Below are 18,587 nucleotides of genomic sequence, written 5' to 3'. Positions count from 1 at the left end.
CCTGACAGATGATCCTTGTGGCTTAATAATAAAAAAAAACAGTACAGACTGACTAAGATACATTAGAACGGGAAAGTCCAAGGAGCTCAGTGCAGATCTCAGAAAGAGGATTTACTCCAAAATCTATACTATCAAGCTTAACTAATGTTTGCAGCTAAGCACATGAACTAAGAAAAGGTTTTCTAAAAAGAAAGTTCTAATTAGAGGTCTGTTTGAAGGAGTAACGGTAAAGTTTTCAACCCCAAGAATACTTTACTAATTATTAAGCATGGTGGTGGTAGCTTCATGTTTTGGGGCAATTCTGCATTCAAAAAGTGAATGGAATAATAAAGACTACGTCACTATTTTTCAGCAGAACCCCAAATCGGCAGCTAGATTTCTCGACAAAAGCAGGACAATGTCACAAAAAACACTAAAGCTGGCTGTTGTCTTTTTGAGCCCCAGCCTTTTTTTTTTGGGACGGTGCTTAAAGGTCTGGTCGGTGCTAGAAAGCAAATTAGTTTAATTGAACAGTTCTGCCAGGAAGCGTGGTCAAGTATCTAAACCAAATTCTGCCAGAAGCTTGTTGATGGCTGCCAAAAGCATATTTAGGAAAAAATATGTCCTAATATTAGGAGTGCTGTTTGAATATTTTGTCATGTATGTATAACTTTAACCTTGGGTTGATGACAGCAAACTCAAAATAATTTTAAATTGGTGTACCAAATTCTTGGATGATTCTTCTCTTAAGTAACCTGCCTGGCCAACAAAAAGGTCATCACTTCACAAATGTCAAGTTATTGGCCTGCATCAAAACAATTGATGGGGTGATCTTCAAAGTGGTGAAGTGACTGGAATTGGGTTAAGAACTGTCCAACACATTAATAAAACCAGAAGGGCTGAGCTGAACCTTCAACTTTGTGGAAGAAGTATGGTTAAAAAAAAGGATTACTTAAACACAATGAACTGCATCTTATTGGCTTTGTACATGTATTATGTACCACAGTGCACAGGGATATCATGCAAACAGACCCGAGGCACGAATCGAACCCTCAACCTTGGAGCTGTGAGACAACACTTCTAACCAGTGGGGTTACTGGGGACAGGGGTAGCTCAGTGGTTAAGGCATTGGACTACGGTTCGGAAGATCCCAAGTTCAAACCCCCCAACCACCAAGTTGCCACTGGTGGGCCCTTGAGCAAGGACCTTAACCCTCAACTGCATGTCACTGGATTGTGTGAGGAAACCCACCAACCAGACCTGAGGTGGTAATCAAACCCTCGATCCTAGAGGTGTAAGGCCACCGTGCTGACCCCTATGCCACTGTTACATATAACGTAATCTATTATTTTATTCATTCAATCATTCATTCATCATCTATATCATTTATCCTGATACAGGGTGGCAGGGGAAGAAATGTTTTTCACTGCATCCAATTTAATCTAATGGTGGTTTTATAGACATATTTTGCTTTTTAAACTGTTGTGCATCTGATCATTAAAGCAAAATGTTTTCTCCCTCCTGCTACATCTAATTAGCAACATCTAACCCCGTTTTTTCTGTGGCATTTTCAGTGTATTATTATTGCTCTGATGTAGTACACTTTTGGGACTGAGACTCGTGCGGTTGTTAAGTTTGGTCACGTGGTGCTGCGTCATGTCGTTCCCAGCTCACGCCCGGAAGCAACGGTTGTTGTGATAAAATCTTTCTCTAGAGATTCGACACTTTATTTATTTATATAAAAAAAAGTTTTACGTATGCCTTTTTTTAAATTACGTGTATAAACTGTATATAGGCTAAAGCTTCGAATGGAAGTTGCTGCTGCTCGCGGTTAATTAAGGAAAAACTATTTGACTATTTAACTGACTACATTTGTGCAGGACAATGATTTGAAGGCGGCTCGCGGGCGCCCCCTTCCTCCTCCCCCTCGTCCTTCCTCTCCCTCCTCTGTAGGGTTTACACTAAACTTCCTGGAAATAAAAAAGTGAGCACTTTCAAAAGCAGGTAGGAGTTTTATGATTATAGGGAGATAAAACACACACGCACAGTGGAAGGAAGCGTTAAATGGAGCAGGTCTAGCACTTAAGAGGGCTGATGTGAGCTGGATTATTGTTGGTATTTTTTTCCCGTAATCTCGGTCCAACTGTTTAATTAGCTTTTTCGCGGGGAGGAAATGTCACTTGATATAGCCTCGAATCAAATCCATGAACTTTCAGCGGACAAACTGAACTGTCCTAAACTTTTCCATGGAATTTAAGCGAAACAAGAGAAAACACCCACTCAGCGCTAAGATGGCATTGTGCGGACGCAGGGGTCGCCCCAAGTTACTGCTGTTCCTCGTCTGCGCTTCACTGCTCGGATATTTCTTCTTCCACAGAGGTTCCGATATGAGCCGGGCGAATCGGAGAGGGGTTTCCCTTGACCTGAGTCCCGAGCATGACACCGAGCTCCTGCGCAGACCTGTCTATGAGAAACCTCCATTAGACCCGAGTGCACTGGGAGAACTGGGGGTAGCCGTCAAACTGGAGCTGACTGGAGAGGAGAAGAGAAAAGAAGAAGAAAGTGTGGAGAAACATCAGATCAACACTTACCTTAGTGATAGGATCTCTCTCCACCGCAGATTACCTGAAAGATGGAATCCCCTGTAAGTAAGAGGTGATTGCAGTCAGTGAGATCTGAAGGCTGTAAAAAATTTTTAATCAAGTAACACTTCTGGTGTAGTACATTTTTGACCAGGCATCATAGTTTGGCAAAACACCAGCATTTAAAGTACAGTATATAAAATGTGTTTTGTATTCATTTATCAAATAATAAGGCATTAGGTGAAGTCAGGTCATTTGGGACAACCTCAGTTTAACTCTTTATATGAATCTCTATGAGGAAAATACTGTATATTGCTATGTATAATATCTTACTTCAGTGTTCAGGTCAAAGTAAAACTGTCAGGGATGGTTAAAATATACCTGTTATACAAGTTTCGACGCACCAACCTGTTTTTTATTTTCTACTAAAACAAGGCTGAATACATTACTTTAATTCACAAAGGGAAATAACACATAGGAGATTATGTAGTAAACACAAAAAAACAAATAGGTTTATACGGGGGCTTAGTAGTGGTTAGCATTATGGCCTGGCACCTCCAGGGTCGATGGTTCGATTCCCACCTCGGGTTTGTGTGCGTGGAGTTTGCATGTTTTTTCGTTCTTGGTGGGTTTCCTCTCACAGTCCAAAGACATGCAGATTAGGCAAATTTGCTGCCCCAGTTTACCTGTTGTGTGTGTGTGTGTGTGTATATATATATATATATATATATATATATATATATACACGTGTGTGTGTGTGTATGTGTGTTTGCCCGGTGATGAATTAGCACACCATACAGAATGTACTCGATACTCATGCCTCTCGATACTCATGAGATGAATAAAGTGGTATCAGAGATGAATTAATTAAATTTATAAATATATATATATATATCTAAAATAGACACTGTTTATCATGATGCCAGCTTTGCACTCTTGTGCCAGCGCAAATAAATAGATGGAAATTCCTTCAAAATTGTAGACAGCTCATTCCAGGTGACATTCTGATGCAGGTTAATAAAATGCCAAGAATGTAAAGCTGTCATTAGAGCAAAGGTGACTCTTAAATATCAGACATTTTTGCTTTTTTTTTTTTGCACTTATTTTGTTTCCTCCATAATTCCATATGTTATGTATGTAGTGTTTATGCCCTCAGTATTGTTGTACAATACAGTAAATTCTAAAATAAGAAATCTTTTGAATGAGTAGTGTTTTTTAGGTATTTATATTTTTGACCTGTACAGTATAATCTGTTTAGTGTGGCAAAATTTTTTCACCCCCATAGTTTTTTCACTCTCCCAAAAGGTCATTTCAAAATAATAAACAGTAAACATTTTTTAACCTTTATTTTATTATCGGAGAGTGAACAGAATGATTTATTCAACTGTTAGACAGCCTTTTACAAGTTTCTTACAATACTGTGAAATTTTTGCCTATTCACTCTGATGTCTAGTGTAATTCAGTCAGGTTTGTTGGCCCCTATGCTTAGAAAAGGGTTGTCGATTCAGTTCAGAAGTTTTCAATAGGATGCAATACAGGGCTTTGTGCTGGCTACAGGGCTTTGTGCTGGCTACTCTACCTTTACTTTACCATTTCTAAGCTACATTGTTTCAAATTTGGAGCTATGCTTAGGATCACTGATCCACTGGAAGACCCAGTTGTGACCAAATTTTAACCTTTTGACTGATGTCTTTGACAACTTTAGTATTTCTAAATAATAATCTGCCTTCCTCTTTTTTTTTTTTTTTTTTAAGTTCACCAGTTCCCTTTGTAACAAAACCTTCTTCACACTTGATGCTCGTCCCATCCCCCCATACACTACCATTCAAAAACTCATTTTATTTTCAACATTGTACATTAATACCGAACACATGAAAAATTGTGTAGTAAACAAAAAAGTGTTAAACAACCCAGCATGTTTTATATTTTAAATTCTTGACAATCTTGACATTAGATTAATAACCCCTTGGCAGACTCATGGTATCTCATCAGATTGCCTGTTGTACGTGTGTGTGTGTGTCCTGTAATGAATTAGCATACCATAAAGAGTGTGCTAATTTACGAGGTAGTAACTTGGAATGTTTTTCAATTTACAGGTGTGCCTTTTCAAGAGTTTTGCTTTAGACGATCAGTTGTTTTGCGCAGAAAAAGGGTCAAAAGGCCCTATTAATGCCACAACAACTACTGTACAAATCCATAATATGGAAAAGCACACTCACCAAGTGCAGTTGACAAAACAATCAAACTCTGTGATAAAACTAGCTCTCATCAGGACTGTCCCAAAAGAGGTAGACAAGCACTATCTCTGCTGCAGAGGATAAGTTTATTAGAATTACCAGCCTCAGAAACCGCCAATTTATAGCAACCTTAGATCAGAGCCCACAAAAATGCTTCTTGGATGTAAGTGATGTACAGTCCATATTTCAACATCCACTGTTCAGAGGAGACTGTGCGAGTCTTCATGGGCTTTATGGACCGCATAATGTACATGCGGGGTAATAAACTGACCACGGAGAGTACACAGGCTAAAACAAGAGATACATGTCCATGTTTGCCTAATTTTTATTCTCAGATGCAAAAACCTGAAGTATGACTACCGGAGTTTGCCTTCCACATCAGTCGTTATTGCTTTCTACAACGAGGCCTGGTCTACGTTACTTCGCACGGTGCACAGTGTGCTGGAGACCTCACCTGATATTCTTTTGAACGAGATCATCATTGTGGACGACTACAGTGACAGAGGTATGATGGAGGCTTATTCTAAAGTATGTAAATTATATCACTGGTGTTTATTTCTGGAACCCGAGTTTCCTGACCAGCTTTATTCTGATTATTCCTTTTTTAAAGTACATGCTTAGTAGATCCTACTTACTCTTATCCCCAAAAGGACCATACTTCCATTCTCAAGAATACTGCAATTTTTTTTCTGCTAATCCTGCAATGTGCTCCTTTAGAGCATTTGAAAGAGCCACTGGAGAGCTACATAGCCGGCCTGAGGAAAGTACGACTGATCCGAGCAAGAAAGAGAGAGGGGCTGGTCAGAGCTCGGCTTCTGGGTGCCTCCATAGCCACAGGTGATGTGCTAACTTTCCTAGACTGTCACTGTGAGTGTCACGAAGGTTGGCTGGAACCCCTTCTACATAGGTAAGAGCTCTATTCATCCACCCGTCCATCAATTAATTCAAGAAACCTTTGTATCTTTGTATTTGGCCAACAATCTATCTCCCTATCTATACACTCATACATTAAACCAAACAACTTACTATCCATTTATTGAGCTCTTGTTTTATCCATTTATCATTCCATTCCATATACTCAACCAATAGAATGACTGTCTGTGCTAACCGCCATGTTTTCGTCTCCCTGATATGCAGAATTAAGGAGGAACCCAGTGCTGTCGTTTGTCCTGTAATAGACGTCATTGACTGGAACACATTCCAGTACTTGGGCAACGCAGGAGAGCCTCAGATCGGTGGCTTTGACTGGCGTCTGGTTTTCACATGGCACACTGTTCCTGAATACGAGCAGAAACGCAGACACTCCCCTACTGATGTCATCAGGTGTGTAGCTCTGTAGATTATTGATAGCACAGCAGATTAATAAAACTTTGGTAAATAAAGCAACAAAGAATTAACACGTTGTAAAGAAGCTCTCCTTGGTTTATCTTAAGGCATCATGTTATGCCTTAGCTTGTTTCCCACCTGGGATTAATAAGTGGAAAGGTTTTTACTGGTAGTGCTTACCAGTGTGTAATTTTCATGTATGTTATTTGCCTGTGTTGGCAGTTGCTATATACAGTACACTGGAAATCCTCTGACTATTAATCATAGATAAGATTGTCTAGATAGAAAATGACCTCAAAACATTTTAAGAAGGTGGAGTTTTGCTGGTTATTATTTTGATTAACATAGTTAATTATGAAATAATTATAGTGAATAATGAAATATATTTTGTGAACGTTGACTATATGTTTGTCCTGTTTAACTGGATTAACAGGGTTTCCAGGCCCATAATAATAGGAATTATACCTAATTTATGGGAAAGTGAGAGTATGCCAGTGTGTGCGAGAGGGATAATTCTGGTTTAAGCCGTGCTACTTTAGTTTAAATCTGAATAAAGATAAGGATATTTGTAGCACAAGTTATACATATTGGATAACAGATAGTTGGAGCACTATATACACACATTCGGGTTACTTTATGCTCCTAGTGTAAACAGTGCTGTCTTACTTTTTAAACATAGTGCAAATAAAACTGTAGCTCTCTTTTCATTTGTGCAAATAGACAGAATGGATGTTTGTACAACAGACATTGATTTCTTTTTTTCATTTTTATTTTGCTTTTCATTTAAACAATACTCGCGTATGGAAATACATTTTTACAAGAATCCATGAAGATGAACAGCCTGTAACAGTAATAAAAAAGCTGAGTAGTTTATTTTTATTTTATTTATTTATTTTTAAGATCTCCAACTATGGCTGGGGGCCTGTTTGCAATCGGCAAGAAGTACTTTCAGTACTTGGGTACATATGACACAGGGATGGAGGTGTGGGGAGGAGAGAACCTGGAGTTCTCTTTCAGAGTAAGTCTTTTTCAGTTCTTTTTTTAATGTGTATTGAATAGACAGTGTTCTTTGCAAAAACTTTAGGCACTCTTTTAATGTACTGTACTGTATAACGTGCATAACATAATTTGGAAGTTCGATCAGGTGTATTCATTGTATAATGAGATAAAATTTTATTATTCATAGGTGGAAAAGACTAAGCCTCAGCTGCACTGATTGAGAGACTAATATTTTCTTTGTGGCATTGCTTTTTGCAGATCTGGCAGTGTGGGGGCAGTTTAGAGATCCATCCCTGTTCCCATGTGGGACACGTCTTCCCTAAAAAGGCTCCCTATTCACGTAGCAAGGCCCTGGCTAACAGTGTGCGCGCAGCAGAAGTCTGGATGGACAACTACAAGGAGCTCTACTACCATCGTAACCCCCATGCTCGCCTGGTACGCTCTCAGCCCTTGCTGTCAACATGTACATATTGTTCTTTGATGTTCCTTTTTTTCCCCCTCAGAGCCCATTTATCACATCAGAGTCCTTTAAATGACAGCTCAACAGAAGCGTAAAAAGACCCTGATTGATTACAAGGTCTCAAAGAAATAAGATACAGATGCTCGGCTTCGCCACACGCATATACACAAAGAGCTGTGAACATATTGAGTGACAGACAGCACTGAGTGCGCTGCAGTTCTGAGGTGACATTCTCTGAGCTCAGTGTACGATTACAGAGGTGAGAAGTGGCATCTCTCTGGCAGTGTGCAGGTCTTTCAGTTGTCCTTGTGAACAGTCAGAGCCTGTCTGCGCTTAAAGAAAGCCGAGCGCATGACTCTTTCTCATGGGATGTCATGCCAGGAAAAATTTATAAAGGGTTGGGGGTGTGGCTTATGCAGCAAGGCATGCACACAAAACCGGGTTATTTTTGCATAACATCGGCACAGCAATTTGCCAACCTTCAAAATGTTTAGTTAGGTCCTGATTTCACCTAATTTAGAATTTAAGGATGTGATGGCAATGTGCTACGTCTTGTCTTCCACAGTTCCAGGATCTCTGATTATGTTTTGAACAATGCTGAAGTTTGAGTAGAATATTGCATGATTTCTTTATGTTTGTGTGGGTTTCCTCTGGGTTCACTGGTCTCCTCCCACAGTCCAAAAATGATCAGATAGCTGGTTAAATGCTGTATGCTAAATTGCCAAGGTATGAATGATTGTACATGTGTGTGTATATGATTTCGTATAATGGTCTGGGGTCCCATCCAGGATGAATTATCCTGCTTTGTCCCGAGTTTTCCTGGGATAGTTTTCCTGAGATAGGATCCATGCACAAGGAGGATGAAGCAGTGACTGAGGAAGAATAAAATTAATTAAAAGGTCTCATGCTTGCATGCAAGAAATGTGTCCGGTCATTCAATTTAGTGTATGTGAACAGTCAGCAGATCTGAATCAAAATCAATCCGGGGCATCAGGCAAGGATCAGCTCTAGTACTAAGGTACTAGTTTCTAAGGATTGGATTGGTACAGGATATCCTTCCATCCATCCATTATCTTAACCACTTGAGTCGTAAAGGTTGGTTGGAGATGGTGGTGCCAACCCATTGCATGGCACGACTACAAACACTCTCCTACCCAGTCATACACTATGGGCAATTTGGAAACTCCATTTAGCCCACATCACATTTTCCAGAGAAAACCAGAGTAACCTGTCACCAATCACAGGAAGAACAAACTCCATTTACACAGATTGGAGTCAAGATTCCAAGGTCTGAGGCGAAAGCGCTAAGCCACTGTAGACTGATTCATTCATTCATTTATTTATCTTCTATACTACTTAATCTGTTTTTTGGCAAGTTTCACTTGTCTCATTTATCTGGGATTTAAGCCTTCACTATTGAGTTTTTGGCTGTAATATTTATTCATTGTGCAATTGTGGGTAAAAACAACAATGATGTGTTGTTCATCACCCATTTTATTCAGCATAAAAATTGTATGTTCTTAGTGAAAAAGCAAAACAAAACAAAACACCAAGGCCCAGTCACATTTATAAATTATAACACATCTGCCTTTATGCTGCCCGGGCACCCAGCTGGTGGTTTGGCCATTGCACTCTGATGAATCATCTCCTCATCAGTAGGGGAAATCATCCATCACTACTCAGGGCTGCTAAATAGCTCCAACTGGGTTCTTCTTCCAACAGCTGTTGTCTGCAGACAGTGTGCGCAGTGCTCCTATGTGGCCTGTAGCTCAGCATTCTGTAGCATCCGAGGTGGCAGGAACGTGTGCTGAGTATACACATTTACAGACGCAAGCTTACGTGTCTTTGTTTGAATTTCTTGTGCAATGATTTACAGGACAAGGGCGAGGCCACGATGTAATGAGTTCTCATGTCTAAGAGGTGATGAGGTGGCACTGTGTGGGTGTTTGTGCGCCTGTGGCTTTCTGTTAGAATATATATCGTCCTGGCTGATGATTTTGTTTGCATTTGGGAGGGTAGCGATCAATATAATGGATCTTCTCGACTTGTTTTGTTTCCAGGCTACTTGCTACGGATCAGCATTCAGCATTATGGATTCTGCTTCTCTATTCCCAAACTATATTTATAAGGATTTTGAGATAATGAAACTTAATTTCTGTTTTTTCATATTGCTAAGCTATGCACTCTATAGTTTTGAAAGCAATCCCAATCCTGTGAGTTCTCAATGCATTGTGTGTGTATACATGCTCTTACTTTTTCTAGTAAACATAGCTGTGATTATCTAACTGCTTGCCATCCTCAAGAGCAAAATCCCAAGCATATTTCTTTTACTAAAATAGCATCCATTGTTTGACATGAACGAGTGCTCACAAGTATAACGTGTTTTAAGCAGAGATGGAAAGTAATGAATTACATTTACTTGTGTTACTGTAATTAAGTAGTTTTTTGTGTACTTCTACTTTTTCACATAAAATCTGTAATTTAACTTTTACTTAAGTATTGTATTTTGCTACATTTTAAATCATATTCATTATTGAGTAAAAAAATTAATTTACGAAAATGAAAAATAATAAAAATAATGCAACAAGGAAGAAAAAGAATTGCACCCCAGAAACCACTCCACTAACAGATTGATGGACGTACTGTAGAGAACAAACGCCCTAAACTAAAGAACGATGGAGATTCTTTTTTTAATTAGCCTAGAATCCCCCATCGCATCTTAAAGTACATTTTTAATGAGATACTTTTTACTTTTACTAAAGTGACAGTACTTTTGCTTGAGTACAAAATTTTATTACTCTTTCCACCTCTGGTTTTAACTCAGATGGCGTAGAAAAGATGTTTCAGAGAACAGATTTGTCGGATAAAAGACACTTGTAATTATATATGTGATCCATCACAACATGGTAATCCCAGCTGACCTAAAAAAAAAATCAGAATTGAACAACATGGCTTGTAATGTGAACGAATGTGAGCCTTCTTAACCTGAAAATCCGATCTGACCGATTTGACAGTAAGGGTGATAAGTATTATTTAATTGTTTATTTAACCATCTCTCTGTGTGATTGAAATTGAGCCACAGCGTTAATGTACCGTACTGGTTTTTTGGTACTGGTTTATGCTTGACATGTGACTTTGAAGACGCAACAGAAAAGTTAACATAATCTTTTATATAATTGCCTGGATATTGTACTGCATATAAACCAGATGTCACGTTGTTAAAGCCAGAACATCACTGTCTGACAGATTTTCATGTTGACCTTCAAGCTGTTTACCAATTTCCTGTCATATGTGTCTCTGTGGAGCAGTATATATATATATATATATATATATATATACAGTAGATGCTAAACACATAGACAAGCCTTTAACCTTTCTGACACTGTTGTGATCATTGTCATGAAGGTCAGTCTGTAAAATTCAGGAGGGTGGTATGCAAGAAAGATATTTTTAGGGGCATTTATATTTTCAACCGCTGACAGTGATAGGAAAATGAGTTACTGTGAATACTCTCAAACATTTCCGTCTGCTATGAAAATGGTATCACACCACTGTTTGCTTTAGTGTTGCTCCCTACGCGTTGACTTTTTTCCATCCATTGTTGATGTGCTGAATGATCACAGGCTATGTGACATACAGTACAAATTTCAAATCTACCTGTCTATCAGGCCAGTTTTTCGTTCTTTTCCTATAAAAGTGAGGCTTTTTTGCACCACTCATGCCCTTTTAAAAGTTATTGCTTCATATTTACTCTTGAGCCTGCTTGAATGTTTACCAGTATGCCAACATGATGTTTTTCTTGTTCATCTACTAAACTGCATGCAATACAAACAGATTTCTTGAGGTGATAAGGCCCTACATAACCTTGCTTATATTTTCTATTAATCTTTGTCTTAGGCCTCTGCAGGCACTCTATTTTACTTTTGCACAAAAACACAAAAGTGTCGGAGACATAGCCCCTTGCTGAGAATGAAATTCACGCGTTTAATAACACTGTTCATCACACACCCCATGTTCTGCAGTCTTTCCCCGCAGTGTTCCCTGGCATATTATATAGTATACTGTAAAAAAGATGCCGATTAGTGTTGAGCATTGGATAATTTTCTGTTTTTTGTTTTCCTTAAGATTCTGACAGTGAATATTTCCTTTTGTCAACTCCATAGGTTTTTTTTTTTTTTTTTTTTTTTTTTACAGTTAAGTACAGTGTGCTATTTCAATACTCATTGGACATTTTTTAAACATTTTGGTTCCTATCAACACTTGTTTTAATGGATCTGAAAAGGCAGGTGTTTTTGGTGGAAAATAATATATTTTCACATGAATATATTGGACATTCTGCATGAGTACCCCTGTGGAGACTCATAGCGGTAAAACTGCTTTTCTTTATGGAACACACAATGGTAGCTGCTTTATAAAATGTATTTTCTTTATTTGAAACATTTCAGTGTCTGAAAATGGCCGAGCTGCCCAGCTGTACCGAGAACCTACACAGCATGCCTCTACAGCGCGTTTAGTTGTTACAGTTTTATGGAATGTAATCCCTCTGTGTGTGAATTGTTTTTATTTTTTGCTGGTGAATTTGTGTTTTGTGGTAATTAAACATTTCTTCAGTGTTGTGACATGAAACACATTTGCCTTTGCTCTACATTCACCAGAGAAAATTGGTCATACATTGCATTGCTTTTTTTAATGTAATTAGGGTATGCTTTATAAAACCTTGACTGTACAACTTTTGGGGAACAATATAGTGTTTTTTTTTTGGGAATGTTTAGATAGCAGAATTTTAAAGGAAAAAAAAGGTTTGCAGCTATAAAGATAGTCAAATTTATTTGTGTAGTACATTTTCATTAACAACAGGAGTAGAAAATATGGTACATAATGCACTATAAATAAAAGAATAGGTTAAGAAACTAGAATACAAATACAAGCAAGTGTGATATCAGTGCATATAGGTAATAATTAAAAAAGCATGCTAATAAAAAGCAGTTTAATTGGCACGGCTTTGTTCCGGATAGAATACTGTATGTTCCAAGGCAAGCACTGTGCAGGATAAAGGCTGAAAGCCGTTTCCCCATGCTGAAATTGAACTCTGGTCACTGTCACTGCACCTGCCAGGCTTACAGTATATTCAGCAAACATTTCCCTAATTTAAATTGGGCCAAGACAATTGAGAGACTTATACAGAATTGGTAAAGCCTTAAATTCAATTCTGTATTCAATTTAGAGTAATGTCTTTCTTAGTACTTAGCAATATTTTAGACACAGTAGTCTGTATATTTTGCGAATGTCTAATGGTCTTATTGGGGAGGCCAATTAAGATTGCATTACAGCCATTCACCCAGCAAAAAAAATTTGCACTTCTAAATCTTGCTTAAAGATTTTATTTATCTGTTTGTCAGAATGCTTTGTAATTGTAACAGAAGTTGCATTGTAACAGAAGTTTATTTTACTTTTTTTCTTTGGTGATTTGTGGACCAGTTTGTACCAATGGATTCATCCTATAGGAGCTCAGATGATGACAGACTTGGTGACTGTAAGGGCCAGGCTTTTTTTTCTTTTTTTTTTTTTGAGTAGGATCCAGTTTTATTGTAGATTTTTATAACTTTGGCCAAATGGTTATTCGCTTGGATACATTTATTCTGTAAATTTTGTTTTCTTTGCACAGATATGGAGAGAATTTATAATAACCAAAACAGTAATGAAACCGGTAGACGACTGAGAAACTCTTCAGTAAAACATTCTCTCTGAGGACTCTGGGGAGATAATTATTCGCTGCATTTCCTCATCTTTACAGATTAACAATTAAAACCTTTCAGTTTCCCTGCAATGATCTCATTACTGGCTCACATTGTCCAGCTGTGGCTAAATTTATACCAGAGTTCTGACGCTAGTAGTCTTAAACGAGCTCACTATCTCTAGCTGGCTAAGCAAAACTCTTGTGTCTGATTGCTTAAAATTTTTGTCTTTTATTATGTACTCTGTGTATTTTGTTTGTAGCCTGTCCAACACACTAAGCTCGAGGTAGACTGTAAGCTACCTCAAGTATGCTAGCCAAATCAAATGGTAATAAATGGTACATGCCAAGGACAAGCAGACATTTTAAGTGAGACTGAAATACAAAATACAGAAGTACACAAAGACATTTTATTAGTCACTTCCTGGCTAGTTCTTTATTTACAGGGTTACAGTAAAAATGCCACAGTGCAGATCTGACTTAGTCTTAACACACTTTCTCTCACTTGATTGGTTAAAGCTCCTGTCTGCCACTATAGATTTTCTTTTTAAATACCTTAATCTATCTAAGCTGTTTTGTATTGTATGCTTATGTATGGTTGCAGATTTACGTATAATTCTGATCTTTCATCTCTGGCACAATACTGAATCTCAATTATTATTAAAGGATTTTGGAAAATTAGTAATTTCTGGACACACTAATTGTTAATTTTAATCAAGGTTTTATTATAACATGTCTGTACTTTTTATCATATACTCTATGTATGTAAGCTTCTGAAATGATCAAGCGTTGTTATGAAATTCATCTTTTTCATGTACTAGGAGGCCTATGGCGATGTAACGGACAGAAAGAAGCTAAGGATGCGTCTTGGTTGTAAGGACTTTAAGTGGTTTCTGGAGAACGTCTATCCAGACATCCATGTGCCACAGGATCGACCTGGCATGTTTGGAATGGTAAAGTTGACCAAGGATGGTTTATAAGTATTGGTATTTTTACTTCTCTCTTACCCTTTTTTGTTGTTTCTAATTTTATTTCCAGCTAAAGAATCGAGGAATGAATAACTACTGCTTTGACTACAATCCACCCAGTGACCATAACGTGGAAGGCAACAGGATCATTCTGTATCCATGCCATGGCATGGGCCAAAACCAGGTAGGATGCTTTTGAAAAATATCCACAATTTGAACAGTATGGTCTCCCTTTCTACATGTATATTATTTTCTTGTCTCTCTTTATTGTCTCTAATACATTTTAACAAATTGTGCGTGTCAAACCAGAGAAGAGCACACTTTATCTTTGAGGTGCATTTACACACTTAAAGAACTTGTGGTAGATTTCTTGCTCTCAGTAAAACACTGTAAATTGTAATGTTTTCTTTCTTTTGTATATCTTTTTTTTATGTGCTAGTTTTTTGAGTACTCTTCAGACAACGAAATCCGTTACAACACAAGGGAGCCGGCAGGCTGTGCCGTGGCAGATCCCATCTCTACGTTCCTCAGCATTAATCAGTGCCGAAAACCCCAACAACCTGTTCCTGAGAACCAAAAGTTTGTGTTTAGAGAGGTGAGACATGAGTCACTCTTGTATCAGTGCTGTGGCGCAAAAAGAAAAAAAAAACATGGAAAGTTGAAAACTAGCAGGAGGCATATAGGACTTCAATTAGCTTTAGCAGGCATATGATTATTTATATATATCGTCACTCTAATGAGCAGCTTGGCGTCTCTGAAACTGTAACACTTGGGAATATAGTTAAAAAACACACTGCTGTGAGAATGCTTAGATCAGTTTTGCTGGCCATATGCTGATTAATAGGTTTACAGCTGACATGATATGACAGGATGCTGCGGGAACACACTTAACCTGACGTAGTTTATAAAATCAAAAATACGTCTAAACGCCTTTCATATAATTGTGAGGAAATTGTGAGGAAATTTCCTGTAAGAGCTCAGATATGGGGGCGGTTACAATGCTGAAGGAAAACCAGCACTGGCTTTATAAGGGGAACTGTGAAACTCTGGATTGTGCTGGTGCCTGTGTTTGAGCTGGCCTGAGGCCTTGGAGTGCTCTCAGAGAGGAAGAGCAAAAGCGCTGACATTCAGCTTGTTATTCCCTAACTGATGGAACGAGGTGCCGTCGGCTAAGCCTGCAGGGCTTCTCGTTTAAAAGGCAACAAAGAGCTATCATTTATGCTAGTGTGAAAAATAAATTGCTTTTAAAATATAAACCTAAACAGTTAGCTCCAATTAATAGAAAACATTAACAAAACTCATGCAAATGGTAAGTAGTTGAGTGACGTTTTAAATTTCAAGTTTTATTGTCATATGCACAGTAAAGAAACATGTTCCCCCTGTACAATGAAATTCTTCCTCTGCTGTCCCCCTGATGAATGCCGCTAAAAAAGTAGAAAATAAGCATAAAAATAGAATAATAAATAAATAAATATGGTTATACAAAAGAATAGGTATATACTGTATGTAAAAAAAAAACATATATATATATATATATATATATATATATATATATATATATATAATTAAGCCAGAATATGAGAAATGTGCAAAAATATGAAATGAATATCAAAATATAAACATTGTAAAAACAGTCGTAGTGTGCAAATTATGCAAGTGTTATACTGTATACAGTATGTAAAAAAAAAAAAAAAAGAGAGAGAAAGCCCGCAGTGTGTGCAAGGCTGCAATGGTTGTGCAAATTGTGCAAGTGATTATGCAAAAAATTGTTATTGTGCAGGTGATTGTGTAAAGTCTGCAATGAACGTCCCAGAATTTAGTGCAAAGTCTGCAACAACCATAATGTTAAAAATGCTTGTAGGTGATTTTAAACAAATGTAGGTATAAATATGATCATGGTCATAATTATTATTATTATATAATTATAGTCTTCCACTGTTGTATCCCATTCACTTCACATATTGTGCATTCTGATCTACTTTTCTACTCGCCACGGTTGTCAAGAGTGATTATTTGACTTTTCAGTCTACACATACATCCACAGCTCACTAGGTAGATTTTTCGTTGTTATTGTTGTCTGCACCATTCTGTGTAAACTCTAAAGACTTGCATGTGAAAATCCCAAGGGATCAACAGTTTCTAACCACATGGCACCAACAACCATTTCAAGGTTACAGTCACAGAGATTAATTCAGATTTAAACATTCTGATGTTTAAAGTGGACGTTACCTAAAGCTCTTGACCTTGTGCATTGTTCTGTCAGGAAAAAGCCATTTTTGTCTAAAAAGAACACTGAAGCACGGCTGAGGTTCGCAAAACTCTATTTAAACAAACCACAAGGCTTCTAGAGCAATGTTCTACAGGTTGTTTGGACAGATGAGTCAAAAATGGAGATGTTTGGCCTTAATTACATGTGCCATGTTTGAACGAAGCAGTGGTTATTTGGCGAGAACCAAACACCTTTTCAGCAGAAACACCAAATACCACAGTGTGGTGATTTGGACTTATTCTGGAGCCACAGGAATTGGACAACTTGTAGTCATTTAGTTGACCATTACCTTCTATAGACCAGAATATTCTAGTGGTAAATGTAAGGCCATCTGTCTGACAGCTAAACCAGTAAATCTATAAAAGATATCATAAGAGCATCATGGTTTTGGAATGGCCTAGTCAATGTCCAAACCTCAACCCAATTTACATGCTGTGGCAGATTGTTGAGAGAGCTGTGCATGAGCGAATGCCCAAAGCAATGTTGTAAAAAAAAAAGAATGGGCCAAAATTTCTCCACAACGAAGTAAGGGACCAATAAAATCAGAAAACAAATGATTACTTTATACTTTAAAGCTATTAATTCATAGTGTGTATATAAATTATTGTCTGTGGTAATCAGACATGAAGTAAAGTTTTCCTTTAATGTTCTTTGCATCTCTGTTTACTGTCTTTGCTGATTATTAAAAAAATATATACTTTTTTTCCCATTAAAATTTATTTTAATTTCCTCTGTTTTAACAGGATGGAACTTTGTACCATGTCCAGACTCAAAAGTGTGTGGAGGCCTTGCAAAAGGTAGACAATGGCAGTCCTGGTCCTGCTCTTCGTCCGTGCAGCAGTTCAGCTCACCAGCAGTGGTTCTTTCAGGAGAGGACACAGATTTAATGTGCTAGCTTTACAGAACTTTCTGTACAGCTCCAGAGCTTGAAATGTCATGTGACTGAAACAGATTCTTGGTGATCTACAATGGTGATCTGCTGTTCCTTCCTCTTTATTTTGATGTTATTAAGTGAAAATTCACTTTATTTATGATTTAATGACGAAGAAAAAAAAAACATTTGCTTTAATGGATTTGGTGCAATCACTTACACCAGTATACTGATCACTCCCTTGTTTTTTTCTATCACTTGAAGTTCTTGAATTAAGATCTTTTTAAGAATCAACTTTTTTTTTTTTATCTCAGTGCAATAGGTTTTACTCTTCATCATAGTACATGCTCACTGCTTGAACATATATATATATATATATTTTTTTTTTTTACTGTGGGGGAAAGCCTAGTTTTGGCAGTAATCAGTTGTGATTATAATAACTGTGCACTCTTTGCTACATTGGTGGGGCAGCAGGTGGGATTTCTGACTCACAGTGCCGGGGCTCCTGGTTTAGTCCTACTCATTACTAACTGTGCTGAGTGTCTTATTTCGTTCCAGTGCGCATTTGGGTTTATTCTGTGTTTTCTTTTTCTCACTCCTCCCAAAACCCTGTTGCTGAATTGGCTAAAAGGCTGAATTGGCACAAAAAGAGCCATTTTTTTTTTTCATAGGTAATTTGATTGAGGGTAAAGGTTTTGAGACTGGGATCCTGGGGAACAAAAGTATGTCATGGGACCAAACAATGGCAGACAAACAAAAATCTAATTATTTAATTCATTTTTTATGTTTATGACATGCTGTCAAAGTTAGTATTTCTACCTCTGTTTTAAGAGTTCCAGGAGAATATTGGTTTAGGTTCATATTTGGTTTAAAAACAAACCTTCTGGTTTAGACCACACTCAATTTGGGTTTAAATTCAAATACCGATAAATATTTGAATTAGTAAAGATATCTCTCTCTCTCTTTCTATATATATATATATATATATATATATATATATATATATATATATACACATATACACATATACACACACACACACACAGTACTGGCATTGTGATATGCCCCTTTTGATGATAACCAACAACAGTAACTTTTGTTTACATTGTTGGTGCAAATTATTTCTAAGGGTCAGCTTGTCTACCAGTCACTTGTTTTTGGC

The 18,587-nt window shown here is 37.5% G+C and overlaps 1 protein-coding gene across 1 annotated transcript; it reads left to right on the top strand.

The window, feature by feature from the left end:
* The first annotated feature begins 1,664 nt into the window (after window positions 1-1,664).
* galnt12 (UDP-N-acetyl-alpha-D-galactosamine:polypeptide N-acetylgalactosaminyltransferase 12) lies at window positions 1,665-18,387 on the top strand. The gene is made up of 10 exons (XM_053493221.1): window positions 1,665-2,623; window positions 5,134-5,303; window positions 5,516-5,705; window positions 5,936-6,121; window positions 7,025-7,142; window positions 7,382-7,558; window positions 14,139-14,270; window positions 14,356-14,469; window positions 14,725-14,880; window positions 17,298-18,387. The coding sequence occupies exons 1-10, from the start codon at window positions 2,226-2,228 to the stop codon at window positions 17,439-17,441; spliced, it is 1,785 nt and encodes a 594-aa protein (XP_053349196.1). The 5' UTR covers window positions 1,665-2,225; the 3' UTR covers window positions 17,442-18,387.
* The last annotated feature ends 200 nt before the right edge of the window (window positions 18,388-18,587 follow it).

Source organism: Clarias gariepinus, chromosome 3, assembly GCF_024256425.1.
Source record: "Clarias gariepinus isolate MV-2021 ecotype Netherlands chromosome 3, CGAR_prim_01v2, whole genome shotgun sequence".
Classification (NCBI taxonomy): domain Eukaryota; kingdom Metazoa; phylum Chordata; class Actinopteri; order Siluriformes; family Clariidae; genus Clarias; species Clarias gariepinus.
This window is presented reverse-complemented; position numbering and strand designations above follow the sequence as displayed.